Source organism: Halichoerus grypus, chromosome 5 (genome assembly GCF_964656455.1).
Source record: "Halichoerus grypus chromosome 5, mHalGry1.hap1.1, whole genome shotgun sequence".
Taxonomy (NCBI): domain Eukaryota; kingdom Metazoa; phylum Chordata; class Mammalia; order Carnivora; family Phocidae; genus Halichoerus; species Halichoerus grypus.
The window spans coordinates 124,033,054-124,055,347 of NC_135716.1; the positions used below are offsets into that span (position 1 = coordinate 124,033,054).

General features: G+C 39.3%; 1 protein-coding gene, 1 non-coding gene and 1 pseudogene across 2 annotated transcripts in view; 2 read left to right on the plus strand and 1 right to left on the minus strand.

Annotated features, from left to right (window-relative positions):
• GIPC2 (GIPC PDZ domain containing family member 2) overlaps positions 1-22,294 on the minus strand; it is a 74,355-nt gene that overhangs the window by 40,557 nt on the left and 11,504 nt on the right. The window contains exon 2 of the mRNA XM_036113409.2: positions 6,440-6,625. Within this exon, the coding sequence (XP_035969302.2) occupies positions 6,440-6,625 (186 nt within the window). The remainder of the gene's footprint in view (positions 1-6,439; positions 6,626-22,294) is intronic.
• Positions 3,365-3,471, plus strand: LOC118549160 (U6 spliceosomal RNA). The gene has a single exon (XR_004923946.1). It is a non-coding gene; the product is annotated as a U6 spliceosomal RNA (small nuclear RNA).
• On the plus strand, positions 10,387-10,953 carry LOC118549148 (ubiquitin-conjugating enzyme E2 C pseudogene; annotated as a pseudogene).

Here is a 22,294-nt window from a genome sequence, read left to right on the forward strand (position 1 = left end):
AGCAGACTCTGCACGAAGCACAGAGACAGATGTGGGGCTCTGTCCCACCCCCAAGATCATGACCTGAGCTGGACACTTAACCAATTGAGCCACCCAGGCATCCCTGGTTCATTTAGCTTTCTGAATTAGCATTTTCATTTTCCTCATATAAATACCCCGAAGGGGAATTGCTGAATTGTATGGTAGTTCTTTTAATTTTTTGAGGAAAAGCCATATTGTTTTCCATAGTGGTTGCACCAATTTACATTCCTACCAACAGTGCACGAGCGTTCCCTTTTCTCCACATCCTCACCAACATTTGTTACTTCTAGTCCTTTTGAGAATAGCCATTCTAACAGGTGCAAGGTGGTATCTCACTGTGGTTCTGATTTGCATTTCCCTGATAATTAATGACATAAAGCATCTTTTCATGTAGCTGTTAGCCATCTGTAGGTCTTCTTTGGAGAAATGTCTATTCAGATCTTCCGCCCACTTTTTTTTTTTTAATCTATTTTAGTTAAATAGCCCACTTTTTATTTTTCCTTCTGTTGCTTCTGTTTTCAGGTTCAAAAATCACCAAAACCTATGTCTAAGAGCTTACTGCCTAGCTTTTCTTCTAGCTTTGTGGTTTCAGGTTTTAATTCAAGTCTTTAATCCATTCTGGGTTAATTTTTGTGTATGGTGTGAGATAATAATCCAGTTTCACTCTTTTGCATGTGACTATCCAATTTTCCCATTACTGGCTATCCCATATTTCCCACACCATTAAACAGAATATCTCAAAATAAATAAAAATAAAAAATAGAGTGTCCCCTCCTCCATTGTATATTCTTGGTTCCTTTGTTATAAATTGGCCATATATGCAGGAGTTTATTTCTGGGCTCTCTATTCTGCCCCATTGATCAAGGTTTGTTTTTATGCCAATACCACAGTTTTAATTACCATAGCTTTGTAATATACTTTGAAATCAGGGAGTATGCTGCCTCCAGCTTTGTTCTTCTTTCTCAACCTTGCTTGGCTATTCACGGTCTTCTATGGTTGGTTCCACATAAATTTTAGGACTATTTGTTCTATTTGTATGAAAAGTGTCATTGGAATTTTGATAGGGATTGCACTGACTGTAATATTACTTTGGGTACTATGGACATTTTAACAGTGTTAATTCTTCCAATCCATGAGCATGGAATAGCTTTCCATTTGTCTTCAATTTCTTACATTAACATCTTGTAGTTTTGAATAGGCTATTCTCCTTGGTTAAATTTATTCCTCGGTACTTTATTCTTTTTGATGCAACTGTAAATGGAACTGTTTTCTCAATTTTTGATAGTTCATTATTAGCATATAGAAATAAGATTTTAGCATGTCAATTTTATATCCTGCAACTTTACTGAATTTATTAGTTCTAACAGTTTTCTGGATAAAGTCTTGAGTTTTCTGTATATATCATCTTCAAACAGTGACCATTTTACTTCTTCCTCTCCAACTTGAATACCTTTTATTTCTTTTTCTTGCCTAATTGTTCTGGCTAGAACTTCCAATACTGTGTTAAATAGAAGTGGCAAGAATAGTCATCCTTGCCTTGTTCCTGATCTTAGTGGTGAAAAGCTGAAAGCTTTCCCTCTAAGTATGTTAGCCGTGGGCTTGTCCTATAGGACCCTTATTACATTGAAGCATGTTCCCTCTATACCCACTTTGTTGAGAGTTTTTACCATAAACAGATGTTGAATTCTACTAAATGTTTTTTCTGCATCTACAGAAATAATCATAATTTTTATCCTTCATTTTGTTAATGTGGTTTATCACACTGATTTGTGGATGTTGAACCATCCTTGGAATAAACCCCACTTGGTCATGAGGTATGATCCTTTAATGTATTGCTGAATATGACTGCTGATGTTTTGTTGAGGACTTTTGCATTTATGTTATTATGAATACCGGCTCTTCTCATGGCATTCTTGTCTGGTTTTGGTATCAGGGTAATGCTGACTTCATAAAATGAGTTTGGAAGAGTTCACTTCCAATTTTTGAAAGAATTTGAGAAGGATTGGTATTAATTCTTCTCTTTGAATGTTTGCTAGAATTTGCCAGTGAAGCCATCTGGTCCTAAACTTTTGTTGTTGGGAAGTTTTTCATTACTATCAAGGAGATTAAATCCATCTGCTCAAATTTTATTTCATCATCAGTCTTGGTGGGTTGTAGGTTTCTGGGAATTTACCCATTTCTTATATGTCGTCCAAGATGTTAGAAAACTACTGTGAACAGTTATACCTATGATCCTCTGCATTTCTGTGATATCCAGTGTAACATCTCTTTCACTTCTGGTTTTACTGGAGTCCTTTTTGGTGAATCTAGCTAAAGGTCAATTATTTTTCAAAGAACCAACTCTTAGTTTCATTGATCTTCTCTATTGTCTTTTTAGTCTCTTTCTTTTAGAGTGGGGTGGGGGTGCAGAGGGAGAGGGAGAGAGAGAATCCCAAGCAGCAACCCCCTCACATGGGGTTCGATCTCACAACCCTGTGATCACAACCTAAACCAACATCAAGAGTCAGATGCTTAACCGACTGAGCCACCCAGGTGCCCCGGATATTCCTAGTCTTATTTTTGCTCTAATCTTTGTTCTTTACTTCCTTCTACTAACTTTGGGCTTCATTTGTTCTTTTTCTAGCTCCTTGAGGTATAAAGTTAGGTTGAGATTTGTTTCTTGAGGTAGGCATTTATCTCTATGAACTTCCCTATTAAAACTGCTTTTTGGGGGCACCTGGGTGGCTCAGTCAGTTGAGCATTGGACTCTTGATTCTGACAAAAGCCTTATCTCAGGGTCATGAGCTCAAGCCCTGGGTTGGGCTCCAAGCTGTTCATGGAGTCTCCTTAAAAAAAAAAAAGAGACAGACAGACAGACAGACACAGACACACACACACACAAAATCATGGAACCTGGGACACCTGGGTGGCTCAGTGGGTTAAGCATCTGCCTTTAGCTCAGGTCATGATCCTGGGGTCCTGGGATCAAGCCCTGCATCAGGCTCCCTGCTCAGCAGGGAGTCTGCTTCTCCCTCTCCCTCTGCCCCTCCCCCCTGCTTGTGCTCTTGCTTGCTCATGCTTTTTGTCCTCAAATGAATTTAAAAAAAAAAAAAAGCATGGAGCCCAACACAGGGCTCAATCCCAGGACCCTGAGATCACAACCTGAGTCAAAAATCAAGAATCAGATGCCCAACTGACTGAGCCACCCAGGTGCCCCAGGCCTCTGTATAAAGCCCATGCTCCCATGCATCACCCTGCACCGCCTCCCTAATATGGAATCCTTCCTCTTTACCTTTGTCTGAATCTATACCACACTGTCCTACTCTAATATACTGACTTCTAACCACTACTGAAAGGATATCAAGTACTCACTTCAGCAGCACATACACTAAAATTGGAACCATACAAAAAACATTAACACAGTCCCTGAACAAGAATGACATACAAGCTCTTGGAATGTTTCTTCTTTTTTTTTCTGCCTATGGTGAGCCAAAAATTAATGAAAATGATTACTTATAAGGAGTGGGAGAAATGAGTAATGGGTTAGAGGGCTAGGGGAAAGAGTGACAGATCTCTGAAGGTCTTTTAATACAGTTTTAACTTTCAAATCATCTTAGTATTTTATGTATTCAGAAAAAATGAAAACAAGGATGAGGGGGAAACTCAATTCAAAGAGAAGCAAATAGATTCAACAGTATTTCAAATAAATAATAATCACGTAATGGGGAAAGCGGCAGGAAAGAACCTATTCCAAGTAACCTCTGAATAGAATACTTTGTTTATATATGTACATTTAGATTAAAGAGGATATTTGGCAACTGATAAAATAATTTTAAACTAATGTCCATCCTGCAGGTTGTTTTTGTGTTTGTTTAAAGATTTACTTGACAGAGAGAGACAGCAAGAGAGGGAACACAAGCAGAGGGAGTGGGAGAGGGAGAAAGCAGGCTTCCCGCCGAGCAGGGAGCCCGATGTGGGGCTCGATCCCAGGACTCTGGAGATCATGACCTGAGCCGAAGGCAGACGCTTAATGACTGAGCCACCCAGGCACCCAACACTGCAGTTTTATCAATACTAGATTTTCTGAATTTCACAATTGTACTATAGTTATATAGAGAAAAACCCTGTGCTTAGTAACTCCATTCTGAAATAGTAAGGGCTAAATGGGCATAATACATACAACCCACTTTTTCAAATAGTTCAGAAAAATTATATGTATTTGTATTTATGTGTATATATACACACATATACACATGCGTATGAGAGCAAACAAAACAGCAAATGTGGCAAATGATAAAAATTGGAGAAATAGATAAAGGGTATTATGGAAGTCCTCTGTATTATTACAATCTTTCAATAAGTTTTAAATTACCCCCCTCAATTTTTAAAAAGTCATATTAACCATGTACACAGGCTATTCATTTCTCTAAGTTGAATTATACGTCAGCAATTGGCTTATGCTCCACTTTCTCTTTGCCATCATGTTGTCTCCACAGGACTAGTAATGAGTATGGAGGCAGGCACATGTTCAAGGAGGCATTAAAAAAATAAAGAATACAAGCTCTGAACATCAGAGGTTAAGATCTAAAAAATCCACACGTGCTTGCAAAACTTCTAAGCCCTTCCCTGCTGACATTAGAAAGGCATTGCTGCATGTGCCTCATGTCCTGAGCTTCCCCCAGATAATCCCACATGACTTTCCCAACTCACGATTTTCCATTTGATCACCCACTCGACCTTCAGCACAGTCATATCTTTTGCAGAGCTAAAAATAGCCATTCTATCAAATGGGAAGTTAAATAAAGTACTATTTACAGTTAAGATAGCTTCCCTAAGACTTTAATGATGACAATGCATCAGCAAAGACTTAGACAAAATAAAAACATGAAACATGTTCTGTTTATGAAATTTATAACTAATTCTTAGTGAAGTGGATAGGAATGTCAGCTCTGGAGCCAGATCTCTCGAATTCAAATCCTGAATTTTTTAGCTACGTAACTTTGCAGCAAGCTACTTAACCTCCCTGATCCTGTTTCTACATCTTTAAAATAGAGGTTAATAATACTGCCACAGGTGAATCTCCTAGACATATTGAACAAAAGAAGCCAGAAACAATAGAGTACATGATTCTACTTAATGAAGTTCAAGAAGAAGCAAAACTATGGTGATAGAGGTCAGAACAGTGGCTACCTTTGTGGGGGAAGTAGAGTGACTGAGAAGAGTTCCAAGAGAATTCTGGGTGGTAGAAATGAAGTCTCCCTTGAGCCCGGTTCAAGAGAATTCTGGGTGGTAGAAATGAAGTCTCCCTTGAGCCCGGTGGTGGTTACAAAAGGTATGAGTACAGTAAGCCATACATTAAAAATCTGTTATACATCAACAAGAAAAAACATAGTATCAAATTGAATTGTGAGGACTGAGAAACAGTATGTAAAGTGCCTAGTACATAATCATTCAATAGAAGTCAGCTGTTATACAATTGCTTAATAGATTTTTGATTTCTTTTTAAAGATTTTATTTATTTGACAAAGAGAGGGAGCAAGAGCAGGAACACAAGCAGGGGGAGTGGGAGAGGGAGAAGCAGGCTTCCCGGCAAGCAGGGAGCCTGATGCAGGGCTCGGTCCTGGGAACACGACCTGAGCCGAAGGCAGACACTTAACGACTGAGCCACCCAGGCACCCCTGCTTAGTAGATATTTAAGAGATGAGGGGAGCCTGCTTCTCCCTCTGCCCCTCCCCCTGCTTGTTTTCTCTCAAAAATAAAATCTAAAAAACAAAACAAAGAGATGAATCTAATTTCCTTTTTACCACTCCTCAGTTCTTAGTTTTTCATACTATTTCAAACCTCCTTCTCCCATCTTTGCAGCTCTATATTGTTCTCTTTGTATCTAAATAAAGGAATTACATAGTTTAGAAAACATTGAACATTTAAGAAGTTGTCAAAAATGTGTACACTTGGGGTACCTGGCTGGCTCAGTTGGTAAGGCATGCAACTCTTGATCTCAGGGTTGTGAGTTTGAGCCCCACACTGGGCATAGAGATTACTTTTTAAAAAATTATAATACATATATATATATTACACACACACACACACACACACACACTCTTACTTGGAAATAACCCTAGAAAATCAATGGAAATCAACACGGAAGTCATCAGATATCAATGAGCTACAGACCTACAAGAGCTCATATGGATGAGTGGGCACCAGGACCAGGCTTTTCTTTTCAGTAAGTTCTAAATTCTAGAGGAAGTTTAAACTGAAGGAAAGAAATTCAAGGAAAGGGTAAACAAAAAATGAGGTCTTTGAAACATTTTTTAAATGAAACCTTATCAAACCATCCCTGCTAAGCCAGCTTTCACTCTGAAGATTTCTTTGAACTGGTAGATTTTCTTACCTATTACCCTCAGTTAGGTCACATAGTTATTTTTTTAAGACTTACCTTTATAAAAGCATAGCCAGTACCATTATCTGTGATGGTGAGACCAAGTGAATCCTCAGATTTATATACATTCACTTCTTTTTGGATCCCTTTCACATGGGCAAATATGAAATCTTCAAGACCTACATGTGATCCTAAGATTCTTTCCATATCAACTTTAGGTGTGTTTAAAGTACAATATAATATCTGTAAGAAAGAAAGAAATAGGTTAGCCCAGTTTCCATTAGGAAACATTCTGGTCATTAGTTTAATATTTGAGTGAAATAGTCCTCAATTTATGATCTAAGAAGTTACATCATTAACCTCAGGTAATATATATGGAGTACTTCCTATAGGCAAGGCTGTGTTCTAAACAATTTACAGCCATGATCTCATTTAATCCTCATAAGGACTTTATAAATACATTCTCACCTCCAAATTATAGATGAGGAATTTGAGGCTAAGAAAATAATTTGCCTGAGGTCACAAAGCCTGTATTTGTCAAGAGCAAGATTCTGAGCTCAGATCATACCAACTTTGAAGTGATTTAAACACTTACATTACCTGCCATTTACAATGCTAAAACCAAAAGTTGTGTTCCCAAAGGCAAGGCCATGACATGTTTACCATGTTTATAAATGAAATTATAGGCAAGACTATTTTTGAAAACTGGTTTTTTTTAAATGAGGAAAATTATTTATCTTGCATTACAGTGCTTGAGAAAAGTGATTAATGAATGAGGTACCAAAATGAAGAGGTCTAAAACAGACCTTAAAAGACCACTAATCCAATTCCTTAATTTTCAAAATAAAGGAACTGAGGTGTGGAGAGATGAACGCAATTTGGTCAAATTCACATGAAGGTAGAAACAGCAGGAAAAACTGCAATAGTAAAAAGTTGTATAGAGATTTTAAAGAGACTCATGTTCATGTCTTTATTGAACCTCATGTTCCTTCAAAAATAGGATTCATTTTACTAAAATCTGCAGGCCAGCTCTTAAGTTTGTCCACCATGATTTGGGTAATTTCTGGGGCCCAAATACAAAATTTCAGAACAGGAGGAGAAAGTGTTGAAAACACATCATTGGTTCAAAAATTAAGTTCAACAAACATTTCTTGAGTACGTATGTCCCAAAGAAAAACTTTTTTTTTTTTTTTTTAAAGATTTTATTTATTTATTTTGACAGAGAAAGAGCGAGAGCAGGAACACAAGCAGGGGGAGTGGGAGAGGGAAAAGCAGGCTTCCTGCTGAGCAGGGAGCCCGATGTGGGGCTCGATCCCAGGACCCTGGGACCATGACCCTGAGCTGAAGGCAGACACTTAACGACTGAGCCACCCAAGCACCCCCAAAGAAAAACATTTTAATATGGCTGTCTTATACCAAAATGGCTAAATGAAAAAAATTTTTTTACTCTTTTATTGTCAAGTAATTTTGCCACAGATGTTGTCAGCCCTTCCTCCAAACCTGAGCCTTGCTTCAGTCCTCCCTTTCAACCCTCTCCCTATATCCCTGGGTTTCACACCATTCCTGATTCCCACTGGAACTTAAGCCTTAACACATCCATAAGCCTCATAAGGTTCGGAAATGGTGCAACTACTACTTATTAAATGGCTCTTTAAGCCATATCAGAATGTGTCTGAATTGGAAGAGCTCTCTCTGTTACACAGCTAAAAAGTCCAGCGTGGTCAGCAAAACTCTGATCAAATCTCAGAAGTGTATGAAAGGAGCTAGTGATGAGGACAAGAGGCAACCGGGTACCAAAGAATAAAGGCTTACAAAGAAAAACTGCTGTCCTCACCCTTTCCCTTTTTCATCTGTGGTGAGCTGTGCTAACTGGTGGATATCTGATTTAACCCTTTGTGTTCCTGGGCAGGACATAATATATTTGGCTTTATGATTAGTAAGTTTTTGCAAATATGCTAGTGTAAAAATCGTATAATTCACAGGGGGAAAGAAAGTCCTTTAAGAATAGCTCCTATTCCTTATTCTAACTGCGAAATCAATAGTATAATTAGTCCACTTGCAAAAATCATTAATAGTGTGGGTAGAGGGGCAAGGGAATATGCATAGTAAACTGCTTTTCTGATTTCCTTTCTCAAAAAATGATGGGAAGTAGAGGAAACAGTTCTGTGTTGTTTTAAACAGTGAATCTGTTAATGTGTTCACAGTGGATCCCAAACACCATTAATATAAAAGCAACTTACCAGTTAGGAAATAAAACATTAAAACATAATGATGAGGGGCGCCTGGGTGGCTCAGTCAGTTAAACCTCTGCCTTCGGCTCAGGTCATGATCCCAGGGTCCTGGGATAGAGCCCCATGGGCTCCCTGCTCAGCAGGGAGTCTGCTTCTCCCTCTCCCTCTGCCATCCCCCTGTCAAATAAAATCTTAAAAATGATGATGATGATGATGATGATGACGACGACGATGTAACAGGGCAGGAGAAAAGCCCCAAAAAGGAAATCCCATACAAAGTGGACTTCTAGTTACTATGCTGCTTCCTTTCTTTCAATTTTTCACATTTCACTGCAAAGCAAATATTAGATTTCCTGTAGGTATGACCCTTTTTCATTGTGCTTCCTCCCCTGCAGAATAATGTTCCATTCCAGACAGCCAAAAGTTTGCAGGCAAGGTATCATTTTTTTTTTCTGGAAGGAGTGGAGCCAGCTACATCCTTCACAGAATGGAGCTCCACAAGCTGTGTTGAAAACCTGCAGGAATGTAATGGTCACTGAGAGGTAGAGTGCAAGCCCTCTGCAACAGCAAGTAATTAAAACTCCCTGACTTCAGGTCAGATCTCCATGGGAGAATAAAAACATAAGGCTCCTGGGATCTCAACGCACAACCATCAACAAATATATCTGTTAAATATGTGATAAAGGGCTAGAAATTCAAACACATCCTCGCTGAAAAATAAGGAAGTGATACAGTGCTTTCTGAATGCTGCAAAATTCTTGCTCATTCATCCACCCACCAATTATCTATTGAATAGCTGCTTTTTGCCAGGTTCTGGGCTGCCCACTATGTATGCAAAGATGGACAGTCCCTATACAACAAGGAAATCCCAGGCTCATACACTGCACTGAGGTATAGTAAGGCAACATGAGTCAACTGGAAGAGATCAAAAAGCCATGAATATTTTAAACCAAAAGGAACCTCAAATACATATCTTGAGCTTTCCTATCTTCATTCATACATTTCCCTCAATCCAAAATCTAAAATGCCTGCCCAACCCATTCCACCCCTATGCTCTTGTCTATTGAGACTATGCTCAAATGTGACAGCCCAGGTGGAATCAATCTTTCCACTTCGCTCACATCATTTAAATCCAGTACCTCATTCAACTATCTGAGTCACCTTGCCTTGAAGTCCTATTGGTTTAACACATATATTTTGTCATCCTCACCCTGAGAGGAGATCTTGTTCTCTTTCTCCTACAATGGCTAACAAGCACCCCACTCAGTTTGTATCTGAGGGGCAATGACAATATATGTTCACTTACCTCATTTGATACAATATACATGTATACTAGGTTTTATTATCCTCTTTTTGCAGATGAGAAAATTACAACTTTATCCAATTAACACAGCTAATAAGTGTTTACTGTTAGGATAGAAAAAAAGATGATGCACTGTTCAGGTCATATCCATGTTCCTTTAAGAAATACTTGCTTCCACCGTAAGTATACTAGATAAAAGACAGTAAGACACAGTATTTAACATTTTCTATGCCTTCTCATGAACAAACTAAACTAAATTGAAAGAAAGTAAACTCATGGCAAGGTATTATAAGGTGAGTCATCCGTTACATAAAACCTTTCTGGTGTTTTTTACTGTAAAATGAAATCCATAATGTCTTCTGAGGTATCCATATTTAGTGCATTACTACCATTGTCCGTTTTTATTAGATAAATGGAATATTCTGGTTGCAGTTGTGCTCTCCAAGTTCGTCTCCCTGACCAGACAGCAGATGGCCTCCCAGAAGTGGCACCCAACTGCCACCAGCCGCCACCACCCACAAAGGAGTCGAGCCCAGCAGGGGCACTGCGCAGGGTCCCATGGGCAAGAGGCTACAGCAGGAGCTGATGACCTTCATGATGTCTGTGACACAGGAATTTCTGCCTTCCCTGAATCAGACCACCTTTACAAATGGTGCACCTGGCTCGGTATATGAAGACCTGAGGTACACGCTCTCCCTGGAGTTTGCCAGGGGCTACCCTTACAGTGCACCCACACGGTGAAGTTCCTCACACCCTGCTACCACCCCAGCGTGGACACCAAGGGGAACATCTGCCTGGGCATCCTGAAGGGCAAGTGGTCTACCCTGTATGATGGCAGGACCATTCTGCTGTCCATCCAGAGCCTGCTAGGAGAACCCAACATCGATAGCCCTTTGAACACACATGCTGCCGAGCTCTGGAAAAACCCCACAGCCTCTAAGAAGTATCTACAAGAAACCTACTCAAATCAGGTCTCCAGCCAAGATCCTGGACTGTCTAGCCTCTCTCCTTGTGTTGCCTTTTTATTTTTTCTTTAGATGGTCTGTCCTTTTTTTCATTCCTGTCTAGGACTCTGTAGCTTAAGCTGTGGTGTCATTTTTGTTCTGTTTCTGTTTTTTGAATTAAGCCCTTAAGTTTGAGCCCTTGTCATAATTAAATACATTGGGTTTAAAGAAAAGAAAAGATAAATGGAAAACTCATGACTATCCCATTTTCTAAAGCAGCACTGCCCAACAGATATGGAACAAGCCACATAATTTTAAATTTTCTAATAGTTGCATTAACAAAAGTAAAAATAGATGTTTATTCAAATTATATAATCTATATATCTAATACACTGTTTCAAATATAAAATTGAGATATTTTACATTTTAAATTTTTAATATCTTACTCAATTTGAACTAGCCAAAGTGTCCAGTATCTATATATATATTTTTTAAAGATTTTGACAGAGAGATAGCAGGAGCAGGAACACAAGCAGGGGGAGTGGGAGAGGGAGAAGCAGGCTTCCCACCAAGTAGGGAGCCCGACATGAGACTCAATCCCAGGACCCTGGGCTAACGACCTGAGCCGAAGGCAGACGCCTAACAACTGAGCCACCCAGGTGCCCTCCAGTATCTGTATTTTGCTACTAGCTACCATATGGGGCAGCTCAGTTCTAGAATATCCTGTCTTTATCAATTTTATACTTTGCATTTTTCCCATCTCCATATACCTGCACATGGCATTTCCTGGTCCAAAAATGCCATAGCTAAAACCCAACTTCTAAATCCAGTCTATGTCGGGGCGCCTGGGTGGCTCAGTCGTTAAGCGTCTGCCTTCGGCTCAGGTCATGATCCCAAAGTCCTGGGATCGAGCCCCGCATCGGGCTCCCTGCTCCGCGGGAAGCCTGCTTCTCCCTCTCCCATCCCCCCTGCTTGTGTTCCCTCTCTGTGTCTCTGTCAAATAAATAAAATCTTTAAAAAAAAATAAATAAATCCAGTCTATCTCAAAATCTTCCCCATCCAATAAAGTCTACTACATTTTCTATCATCATCATCCTTGGCTAACTTTTTCTTTTTTTTTTTTAAGATTTTGAAGTAATCTCTACACCCAATGTGGGGCTCAAACTCATGACCCCAAGATCAACATCCTAATACACAGTCCTCTCTCAGAATATTTAGTTACACAAGCCAATAATTTCACCAACCCATTCTAGATTAGATTTTGTTTTCAACTGAATTCCTGAATCATTATACTTTGTATAATTCTTCAGTTTAAAAGTTCTTTCTACCTACTATCTCATTTTATCCTTAAACTCAGTAAGGTAGATGGTGAATTGTGTTTAGTACATTGAGGTACTACATGCACCCTATCGTAATTTCACATCCTATTCTCCCTATCAAAAATTTCAGGCACAGAAAAGTGACTCCCCCTTCCAATACAATCAAAAAAAATTAAAAAGGAGGGGAAGATCACACCTGAGTGGCTCAGTTGGTAAAGTGTCTGACTCTATTTTGGCTCAGATCATGGTCTCAGGGTTGTGAAATGGGGCTCCATGCTGGGTGTGGAACCTGCTTAAGATTCTCTCTCCCTCTGCCCTCCCCACCGGAGGGGGGGGGAGCGGCTGGGTGGGTGGGTGAGTGGGTGGGTGGGTGTGTGTGTTGCTTTAAAAAAAAGGGATCAATGGATTAAGAGGTAAGAGACTTGGGGTGCCTGGCTGGCTCAGTCAGAAGAACATGCAACTCTTGATCTCAGGGTCATGAGTCTGAGCCCCACATTGGGTGTAGAGATTTTTTTTTTTTTTTAAATAAACTTTAAAAAAGATGTAAGAGACTTGAATCTAGTCCCAATTCTGTACTCTCAGTGAGTTCAGTCAAGTCATTTGACCTCCATAGTCCTCATGTACATCATGGCATTATTAAAGCTTGGTCTACATCATGCAGTTGTTATTAAAAAAAAAAAACTCAGTAAGAGACTATATGTAAGTACTTTTTAAACTAAAAAGCTCTTTTTAAGGTTATTATTATTCCTGGAATATAAGTGCTTCTTGAACAGTAATATTTACACCTATGCTTGAAAGCTGCTTAAATTGCATGAGTTTTCCTGAAGAGATCAGATTTTGCTCCTTTTTAATGTCATCACCAGGATGGATTTCATTTTCTCCCATAAATTACATCATCCTTCAACTTTGTTGTTGAAGAATAACTCATGGACAGTGTTCCTACCATGCATAATATTTGAATTGTTATCTTCCAGTTCTTATCAGGCAGTTATGATTATTCACCCTTAAAACTCAATATGGCTAGGGTCATAAGTCTGAACTATATAATCATTAATATAAATTAATATTGCCTTTTTTCTCCATTATATACTTTACAATGTGCGTTTTGAATAAGGTTAAATAGATCATCTGTCATTGGTGTTTCAAAAGATATTCTGGCCCATAAACAGGTTACAGCTCTCTCTAAAAACACATTAAATGCCTTTTTTTTTTTTTTTTTTAATTCAGGAAGCCCATTTCCAACTTTCTTTTGTTTAATGCCTTCCTTAAACAGGAACCGAGCTGGCCAAAGATTCCACATGTTCCAAAGACCTCTGGAAGAAATTATGGGCTTGTGTAGCTGGCATTACATTATTTGTGGGTGTGATTTTAAATGTAAGTAACTGGAACTGTAACCTCTTGAAGGTTATCTAAAGTAGCAGTATTAATATTTTAATACAACTACTTTCCTACATCTCAATCTATCCCAAGAATCTCGCTACTTTTTACATGCTTTCTAAAATAAGCATTATTCGGGGCGCCTGGGTGGCTCAGTCATTAAGCATCTGCCTTCAGCTCGGGTCATGATCCCAGGGTCCTGGGTTAGAGCCCCGCATCGGGCTTCCTGCTCGGCCGGAGGCCTGCTTCTCCCTCTCCCTCTGCCTCTGCCCCTGCTTGTGTTCCCTCTCTTGCTGTCTCTCTGTCAAATAAATAAAATCTTAAAAAAAATTAAAAAATAAAAAAACAAAATAAGCATTATAGAAATATCGATGTGGGCGCCTGGGTGGCTCAGTTGGTTAAGCGACTGCCTTCGGCTCGGGTCGTGATCCTGGAATCCCGGGATCGAGTCCCGCATCGGGCTCCCTGCTCGGCGGGGAGTCTGCTTCTCCCTCTGACCCTCCCCCCTCTCATGTGCTCTCTCTCTCTGTCAAATAAATTAAAAAAAAAAAAAAAAAAAAAAATCGATGTTATTACAGAAAATAAAGTACATAATGACAAACCTAATAATAAACTAAACCATACTTTTAAAAAAAAAAGTTTCCTTAAGGAATCTCTACACCCAACACGGGGCTCAAACTCATGACCCTGAGATCAAGGGTCACATGCTCTACGGACTGAGCCAGCCAGGCACCCCCAAATAAACCATACTTTCATCAGGAGTTAATACTTTATCTTTATACATAAGAACACCACTTGGATTGTTTCCTGTATTAATGACCCTGGTTTTATCTGGGCTGTTCTCATTATCTAAGTCTCGAAGACTTTTTCCTCAATAAGAGAAAAACAAAAAGATTATTTTACCTCCATCTAGTTAATTGCCCTTAAAATAGCAGGAATTAAGCTCAGAAACTAAGAACAAAATAATTATGGAGGGGAGGGGAGAGGGTTACCAACTTAGCCTGAATGCTTGAACAGAAGGGAGTAGCTCTAACCAAGCCAGTGACAAAATTGTTACTCATTACTCTTCCAGGGTACCTAGCTAGCTCAGTCAGTACAGCATGCGACTCTTGATCTCAGGGTTGTGAGTTCAAGCCCCAAGTTAGGCATGTGTGGAGTCTACTAAAAATTTAAAAAAACTTTCAAAAAGCTCTGAGTGTCTTAGGCTACATGGTTCCCCAAAAATATGTGGTAAATGTATCAAATAACTTCTAAAATTCAATTCTTCAATTATAGTCATAAACTGGGGCATCTGCTTATCCCTCTTAGCTGTACACAGATTGGATACTGGCTCCCACTTACAGTCAAGTACTGGGAAAGTGAAGGAACTAAGGAGACAGATCTGAAAGAATGGAAAAATAAAATCAAAATTCAAGGTCCAAGAAACATTATGTGAACCAGGTACTTTCACAAATTACTTCCTTTATTCTCTATGGTAATTGTAGGTGAGAGGTATTATATTACCACCACCACCCCCTTTTTTTTTTTTTAAACAGACTAAAAAATAAAGGCTTAGAAATGGCACCATTTGCAACAATATGGATGGACCCTGGGGGCATTATACTAAGTGAAATAAATCTGACCAAGAAAGACAAATACTGTATGACCTCACTTATATGTAGAATCTAAAAAAAAAAAACAAACCTCAAAGATACAGAACAGATTGGTGGTTGCCGGGGCGGGGGGGGATGGGGGGGTCGGTTAACAGGGTAGGCAAAACAGGTAAAGGTGGTCAAAAGTCACAAACTTCCAGTTATAAAATAAATAAGTCCTCAGGATGTAATATACAGTATAGCAACTATAGCTAATGCTGTATTGTATATTTGAAAGTTGCTGAGAGATCTTAAAAGTTCTCATCACAAGAAATAACTATTGTGTTGATGGATATTAACTGGATATTGTGGTGATCATCTTGTCATATATACAAATACTGAATCATTATATTGTATACCTAAAACTAATAATATTATATGCCAATTATATCTCAAAAAAATAAAATAAAGCCTTAGAGGGTCATATCAGTAGTATTTGGTGCAAATGATATTCCAACCCTGGATGTCCAAGTTCTTTTCCCTGCAATGTTACCACTCTTGACATATTATATCCACAGAGAGACACCTAAGTTACTGATCACTTTCCAAGGCATTAGCTCAACTAATCCTTGTGAGTCAGGTCATGAGGGTATCACTACACCCTGTGCAGAGAAGAAAACCAGCTCAGACCCATTAAGTGATTTATCTAAGGTCACATAGCTAATGAAGGACAAAACAAGAATTCAAACTTCTGGGCTTTTTCTAACCCACGATACTATAACTGTGATGTAAACATAAACTCAGCTTTGAATTTAAAACAAGGGCAGAAACTATACATTTTGTGTTCTATATAGAGCCAAATAATACTGTTTAATAAAACACCCACTTCCTAAAAGGAGTTAAAATAGATGTAAAAAGGAACCATTTGTAATTGGACTTAAAAAAAACAGATGATCAGTAAATATCAAAATACTAACACATTGACTTACTATAAGTTTAAAATGATTTCTTCCAGTTAAATAATTTTGAAACTGACTAGTCGCATTTGTTTCTTTGTACTATAAATAGTCATTTAAAATCCCAAGCCTAGGGGCACCTAGGTGGCTCAGATGGTTAAGCATCTGCCTTCGGCTCAGGTCATGATCTCAGGGTCCTAGGATCGAGTCCCACATCGGGCTCCTTGCTTAGCAAGGAGCCTGCTTCTCCCTCTGCCTGCCACTCGCCCTGCTTGTACTCTCCCTCTCTGGCAAATAAATATAATCTTTTTAAAAAAATAAAATTAAATTAAAAAATAAAATCCCAAGCCTATTATTTTCCCAGCATAATACATGTACTAAATTTCTAAGATTTGTTTTTAAAATATACCTGATTTTATATACATAGTGCCCCTACCTTCACCTTGTCAATGGCTATAGTCAACTAGAAACAAGTTTCACTGTTTGCAAAAGATAAAATTGGCAACAAGACAGATATTTAGAAACCTGATACTGTATGCTCTATTTAGACCTTCATGAGGATATTGTACAAAGCCCTGCCTCGAACTGTGTAGAACTTTCTATAAATGATTCACTTCTAAATTAGCTGCCCTGGGTCAGCGGTGGCAAGTCTTAAATAAAAGGTGAATCATCCTTTGTACTCTTCCTTCTTCAGTACAACCACCTTTTTAGTAAGCAAAATAGGACAAAAATAATTTTATCCGGAAAAAGCAGATTTATATTTGTTAATCTACCAAATGACTTCCCACAGTAACCAAAAGAACATTTTCTTTTGCTAATGAAAGCTAACCAAAGCAACTATGTGTCCAAGAGAGTCAAAAATCTCAAAGCAATTCTTGAAACTTAAGTTTAAAGGATAGGGAGAGGTTTTAGTCTTGCCTTTGTGGACATTACAGAAATACTAAACCGAGTAAGATAAATCCAATGTGTATGGCTATATATGTCATCCTTTTCCATAATATTCTTCCAGTCAGAACTTAGTCCTAGTCTAATAATGCTGCAAGGTTACATGCCAATTTTAAAGACATCATAAATCACTGCTATTCCCCTGGTCAGGTGCTGTCTCCAATTTTCCAGCTTTCTAAACTTACTTTTCTTAAACGCCTCCTCTTATTTGACACTTAAAATGGAAAAGAATGTAAAAAGACAAAGAGAGACTATAACAAGGAGACATTTTACATCTAAGAAAAATGTAGTAGGGTGGCTTGTGAAATATTATAGATTATATTAATAAAGAGATTTATGATTAAGCTTTCCAGTTTACCGAATATACAAATATAATTTATAAAAGATGGCCATTATCTCTCAAAAGGGACCCTAATCAAAATTTTAAGATGTGTTTAGCAGAATGCTCATGTAGCAGTGTGTCCATATTAACCCAGGCGGCAGACTTAACAATCCTTACAATGAAAGAGCTACAACATGTGGTATTTACAAACCACCCAAATGGGGATGCCTGGCTGGTTCAGTCGGTAGAGCATGCAACTCAGTCTCGGGGTTGTGAGTTTGAGCCCTATGTTGGGTGCAGCTTACTTAAAAAAAAAAAATACTAACAAACAAACCACCCAAATAAATCATGGAAAATTGGAAAGCAAGCATGGTGAGCCAGGGAGGTGTCAAGTGGGAGGGACAGGGGAAGGTGGTCTATTCCTTACTATTTCCTAGAACAAATTCTGAAAGAGATGAGCACTTTAAGAAAAAAGTGGGCCATTTGAGAAGCTATAAACATCTTGAGAGAAAGACTGAAACTGATTTTTATTCTAAACTAGGACACATGGAAAGACAGGAAAATGTACAAGGTGATAGGGTGAAAGGTGACAGAAGAAAGTATACTACAGGGTTCCCTAGATGAGAGGTGACAAAGGATTGGGGGGAAGGCAAACTCATCAACCACCTTAGACACTTATTCATTAGCAAGTTTAAGAAACACTGAAGAAAAAAAAAAAAAACACTTCTATGGGTAGGGCCGGTGTGACACAAGGGCAGTCCTGAATTTAGAGGGAGTATATGTGTGAGAGTGCATGCGTGCGTGTGCGAGGGTGGCTGGGGGTGCGTGAGGATTCTTCTAGGCGCAGGTTGCTTAATCCTGAACCATCTCCCACCCCGGGGATAGAGATTCCCCAAGAACAGAGACTGGGAAAAGGTGGAAAGGAGCTGCCAAGAACAGAATGATGTCACAGACTCAGACACACAGGCACAACCCTGGCTGGAGTAGTTTATTACTAGCTCCTGCTCCCCTGCTCTAAGCAGCTTCTTCCCGTCTCTGCTTGCCAACATTACTGCCACTCCTGCCTATAAAACTCCTGGGACGGGAGCAGGCAGAGCAGTTAAAGAGGGGAGGAGAACCCAGCAGTGTCAGGAGGCTTCCTGAAGCAGCAGGCAGGCTACCCCGGGGTTCTATCCTCGACTCCCAGGAATGGGTCACCCAGCCAGAGCCAGGACGAGGAGTACCAGCATTTCCTGGCTCCAAGCTTGGTGCTGACACTGCGCCCTCACTCTCTGCTTCTATTTTTATAACCACACTATCCTCTCCCCACCCCCTCCCCAAATGCCTATAATTCAAAAACTTCCTTACTGCCCAGGAAACTGGTTTGTATGTTGTTGGTATTTAATTGGCAAATGTATGAAACTTACCCTTCTCTTCTTTCTCCTTTTCTAGTAGGCAATTTGGTTACAATTAGGCAGATTCCAGGTCCCAATTTACCACTGTTGTCCCAGAGTAATTTTTTTTAAGTAGGCTGCATGCCCAGTGTGGGGCTTGATCTCAAGACTCTATGATCAAGAATCTCATGCTATACCAACTAAGCCAGCCAGGCTCCCCCCACCACCCCATCAGAGTAATTCTTAATATCATCCCCATAACTCTCTGAAGTGTCTGGATTTAGACTATAAATTATATGGCCACCTATTTATAATAGATCGTCTATTAAGCTGATCAAATAAGCATATTCCCATTTCAGAATGGAATGACTAAAGACAGCATGGGATAAAAGGAAAAAGGTAAGCTTGGATGTTGAAGAAAAGCAAGGGTAGAGTTCTTCCTCTATCCTTTAACATCTAAGTAATCTTCCCTAGAAGCTTCTTGGAAGCAAATATCAGTGTCTAGGACTTCAGCACAATTAAGATCCTAGGAGACTTAAGTGTGCGGAGAGTTGAAAATGAGCTCTATGTGTCCAGTGAGAGAAGAGGTAAAAATACAATTATATGCTGAGACAAATTCTGCCGCAGGTATTCTCTATGCCTAGAAATAGGACACAAAGAAATATGGATATTATTAAAGAGTTATTTTTGGCACATGAGAAATAAACATTGACAAGTGCAACACAAAGCAAGTCTAAATAAATTGGTATGTTTATTATCTCTCAAGTTTAACTGAGATCTTCAATTTTGTTGATTTAAATCATTTATTAGGTTTATACTAAACTTTATTGCAGAAGCCCTCATCAGAAAGGTCCAGATTAGTTACTATAACACAGAATTCCACACTGAGATAACTTAGTTTGAGGATCACGTATAGGGATACACTTTTATATGTGTTTTCCTTATTTGGAGGGATTTGGCCAAGGGTAGGAGAATGAAAAATGTATAGATTTAGATGAGAAAAATTAAAAAATTACAAAAAGTATCCAAAAAGTTGTAAAAAAAAAAAAAAATTCACCTTGTTTAAAGAAAAGAAGGAAAGCATATTGGAGCACCTCAGTGGCTCAGTTATTAAGCGTCTGCCTTTGGCTCAGGTCATGATCCCAGGGTCCTGGGATCGAGCCCCACATCGGGCTCCTTGCTCCGTAGGAAGCCTGGTTCTCCCTCTCCCACTCCCCCAGCTTGTGTTCCCTCTTTCGCTGTGTCTCTGTCAAATAAATAAATAAAATCTTAAAAAATATTTATTGAATCATTGTTCTAGATACCTAACATGCTATTTAATCCAATTTTTTTTTTTTTAAAGATTTTATTTATTTATTTGACAGAGAGAGACATAGTGAGAGCAGGAACACAAGCAGGGAGAGTGGGAGAGGGAGAAGCGGGCTTCCCGCGGAGCAGGGAGCCCGATGTGGGACTCGATCCCAGGACCCTGGGATCATGACCTGAGCCGAAGGCAGATGCTTAACAACTGAGCCACCCAGGCGCCCCTATTTAATCCAATTCTTAAAACAAATCCCATAAGGCAGGTATTATTTGTACATTTTGCCAGTGAGAAAATTTAGGCTAGAAGGTGGCATTTCCAGGAGTCAAACCCAGGGCATGCCACTCTACCCTGAAACCCACCCCCATCGTACGGACCTGAAAGCTTTTCTATCATGCCACCTTGACTCCCCATCTGTCATAGGACCCTGTGAACCTGTCAAATAGCCCCAGCAACATGTGTTGCTTTGAGATATTATAAAAGCCTAAAATGTCACAAACTTAACAAACCACTCTCCACTCTGCATAATTACAATCCTATAAAATTAATCCTAAAACTGTACAAAACCAACTCGTCTTTCCACTGGTTTTTCCCTTGCCTTCCCATTTTTTTTCCTCTTACCACCTAACTTCACAGCATAGGTAAAGTACTTAATCTCAAGCAACTGGTTATAAAGCAATGTTGCTGGCGGGCAGGGGTGATATTGGCCCTAATGAAACAATTTGAAATTTTGTGGAGGCTCTTTTGGTTGTTACAATGATTGTGTGACACCACTGATGTAGGGATACTGTATGAACTCTAACACAGAAGCCCAGCTCAGTTAAGAGCTGTTTGGCATTCCATATGATTTTCAAATGTCCTCCCAGACATTCACATTGGGAAGAGGAAAACAAAAAGATTTAAGCCTAAACCCTAGCTCTGCCACAAAGTATTTTTGGTTATCAATTTCCTGGACTGTAATTACCATATAAATCAAGGAAAAGACTTACCTGTTTGTGCAGAACTTTACCAAGAACTATTTATCATTTCAGAAAATCAAGTCATTCATGACAATGCTATTCATGTTATATTTTACGCTGAAAATTCAAGTATCTGCTCCTACTGCTACATTACAGTAATTCTACAAACATCTACAAATATTATTTATCCCTTATTTCTTTATACATTATGTAAAGAAAGTCAACAACATTCAGTTGAATATGGTCTTATTCTTTAAATCCAAACTTATTCACTACAAATAGGTACAAGCACCTAACTGCTTCATTAGATCTTCTAAGATACTTCTCCCCATGTTGAAATCCATATTTGTTTCTAATATTAGAGTTAAGGGGTACCTGGGTGGCTCAGTCGGTTAAGCATCTGACACTTGATTTCGGCTCACTCAGGTCATGAGATCAAGCCCTGCATGGGGCTCCACACTTGGTGGGGCATCTACTGGAGATTCTCGCTCTCTCCTCTGCCCCTCCCCACCCCGTGCATGCACATGTGCATGCTCTCCCTAAAAATGAATATTAGGGTTAAGGAATTTTTTTTTTCAATTACATATATAGGTAGGTAAATTTTTATTTCAGGGTAATAAAACATGGTGTTACTTTGAGCCCAATAAGGTTAGGAACCACTTGTGTAAAAGGAAAAGGTATGGGCTTTGGGCCCAGACAAACCTAAGATCAAAGACATCCCTCTGGGTACCTGGGTAGCTCGGTCCTTAGGGGTCTGCCTTCGGCTCAGGTCATGATCCCAGGGTCCTGGGATTGAGACCCGCATCGGGCTACCTGATCAGCGGGAAACCGGCTTCTCCCTCTCCTGCTCCCCCTGCTTGTGTTCCCTCTCTCGCTGTCTGTCAAATAAATAAAATCTTTAAAAAAAAAAAAAAAAAAAAAAAGACATCCCTTTAGACTGCATGACTTGAATAATTTACTTTTGCTCTGAGCTCCAGTTGCCATTTGTAGTCATTTCTAGGGCTTTGGGTAGGAACTGCCATTTCTAATAGGATGGCATTGGTTAAAGGGTAAGGGCAGATATTCAACAAAAATTCCCTTCTTAGTTCTCAAGATAGGTTTCCCTTTCCCAACTCACCTCCACATAAAGACAGGAAGGGGGAAGTATAAAGAAAACAGGAGAAAGAGTAACAGGAATCATGACCAGCACCTAATACCTAGCCACACCCAGAACAAACCACTAGTATCAAATGTGAGAAGTTGCAAGAAGTTAAATTAAGATTCCGGACCTGGATCACCAAGAACATTGTGTTAATGCCAATAACAGAAACTA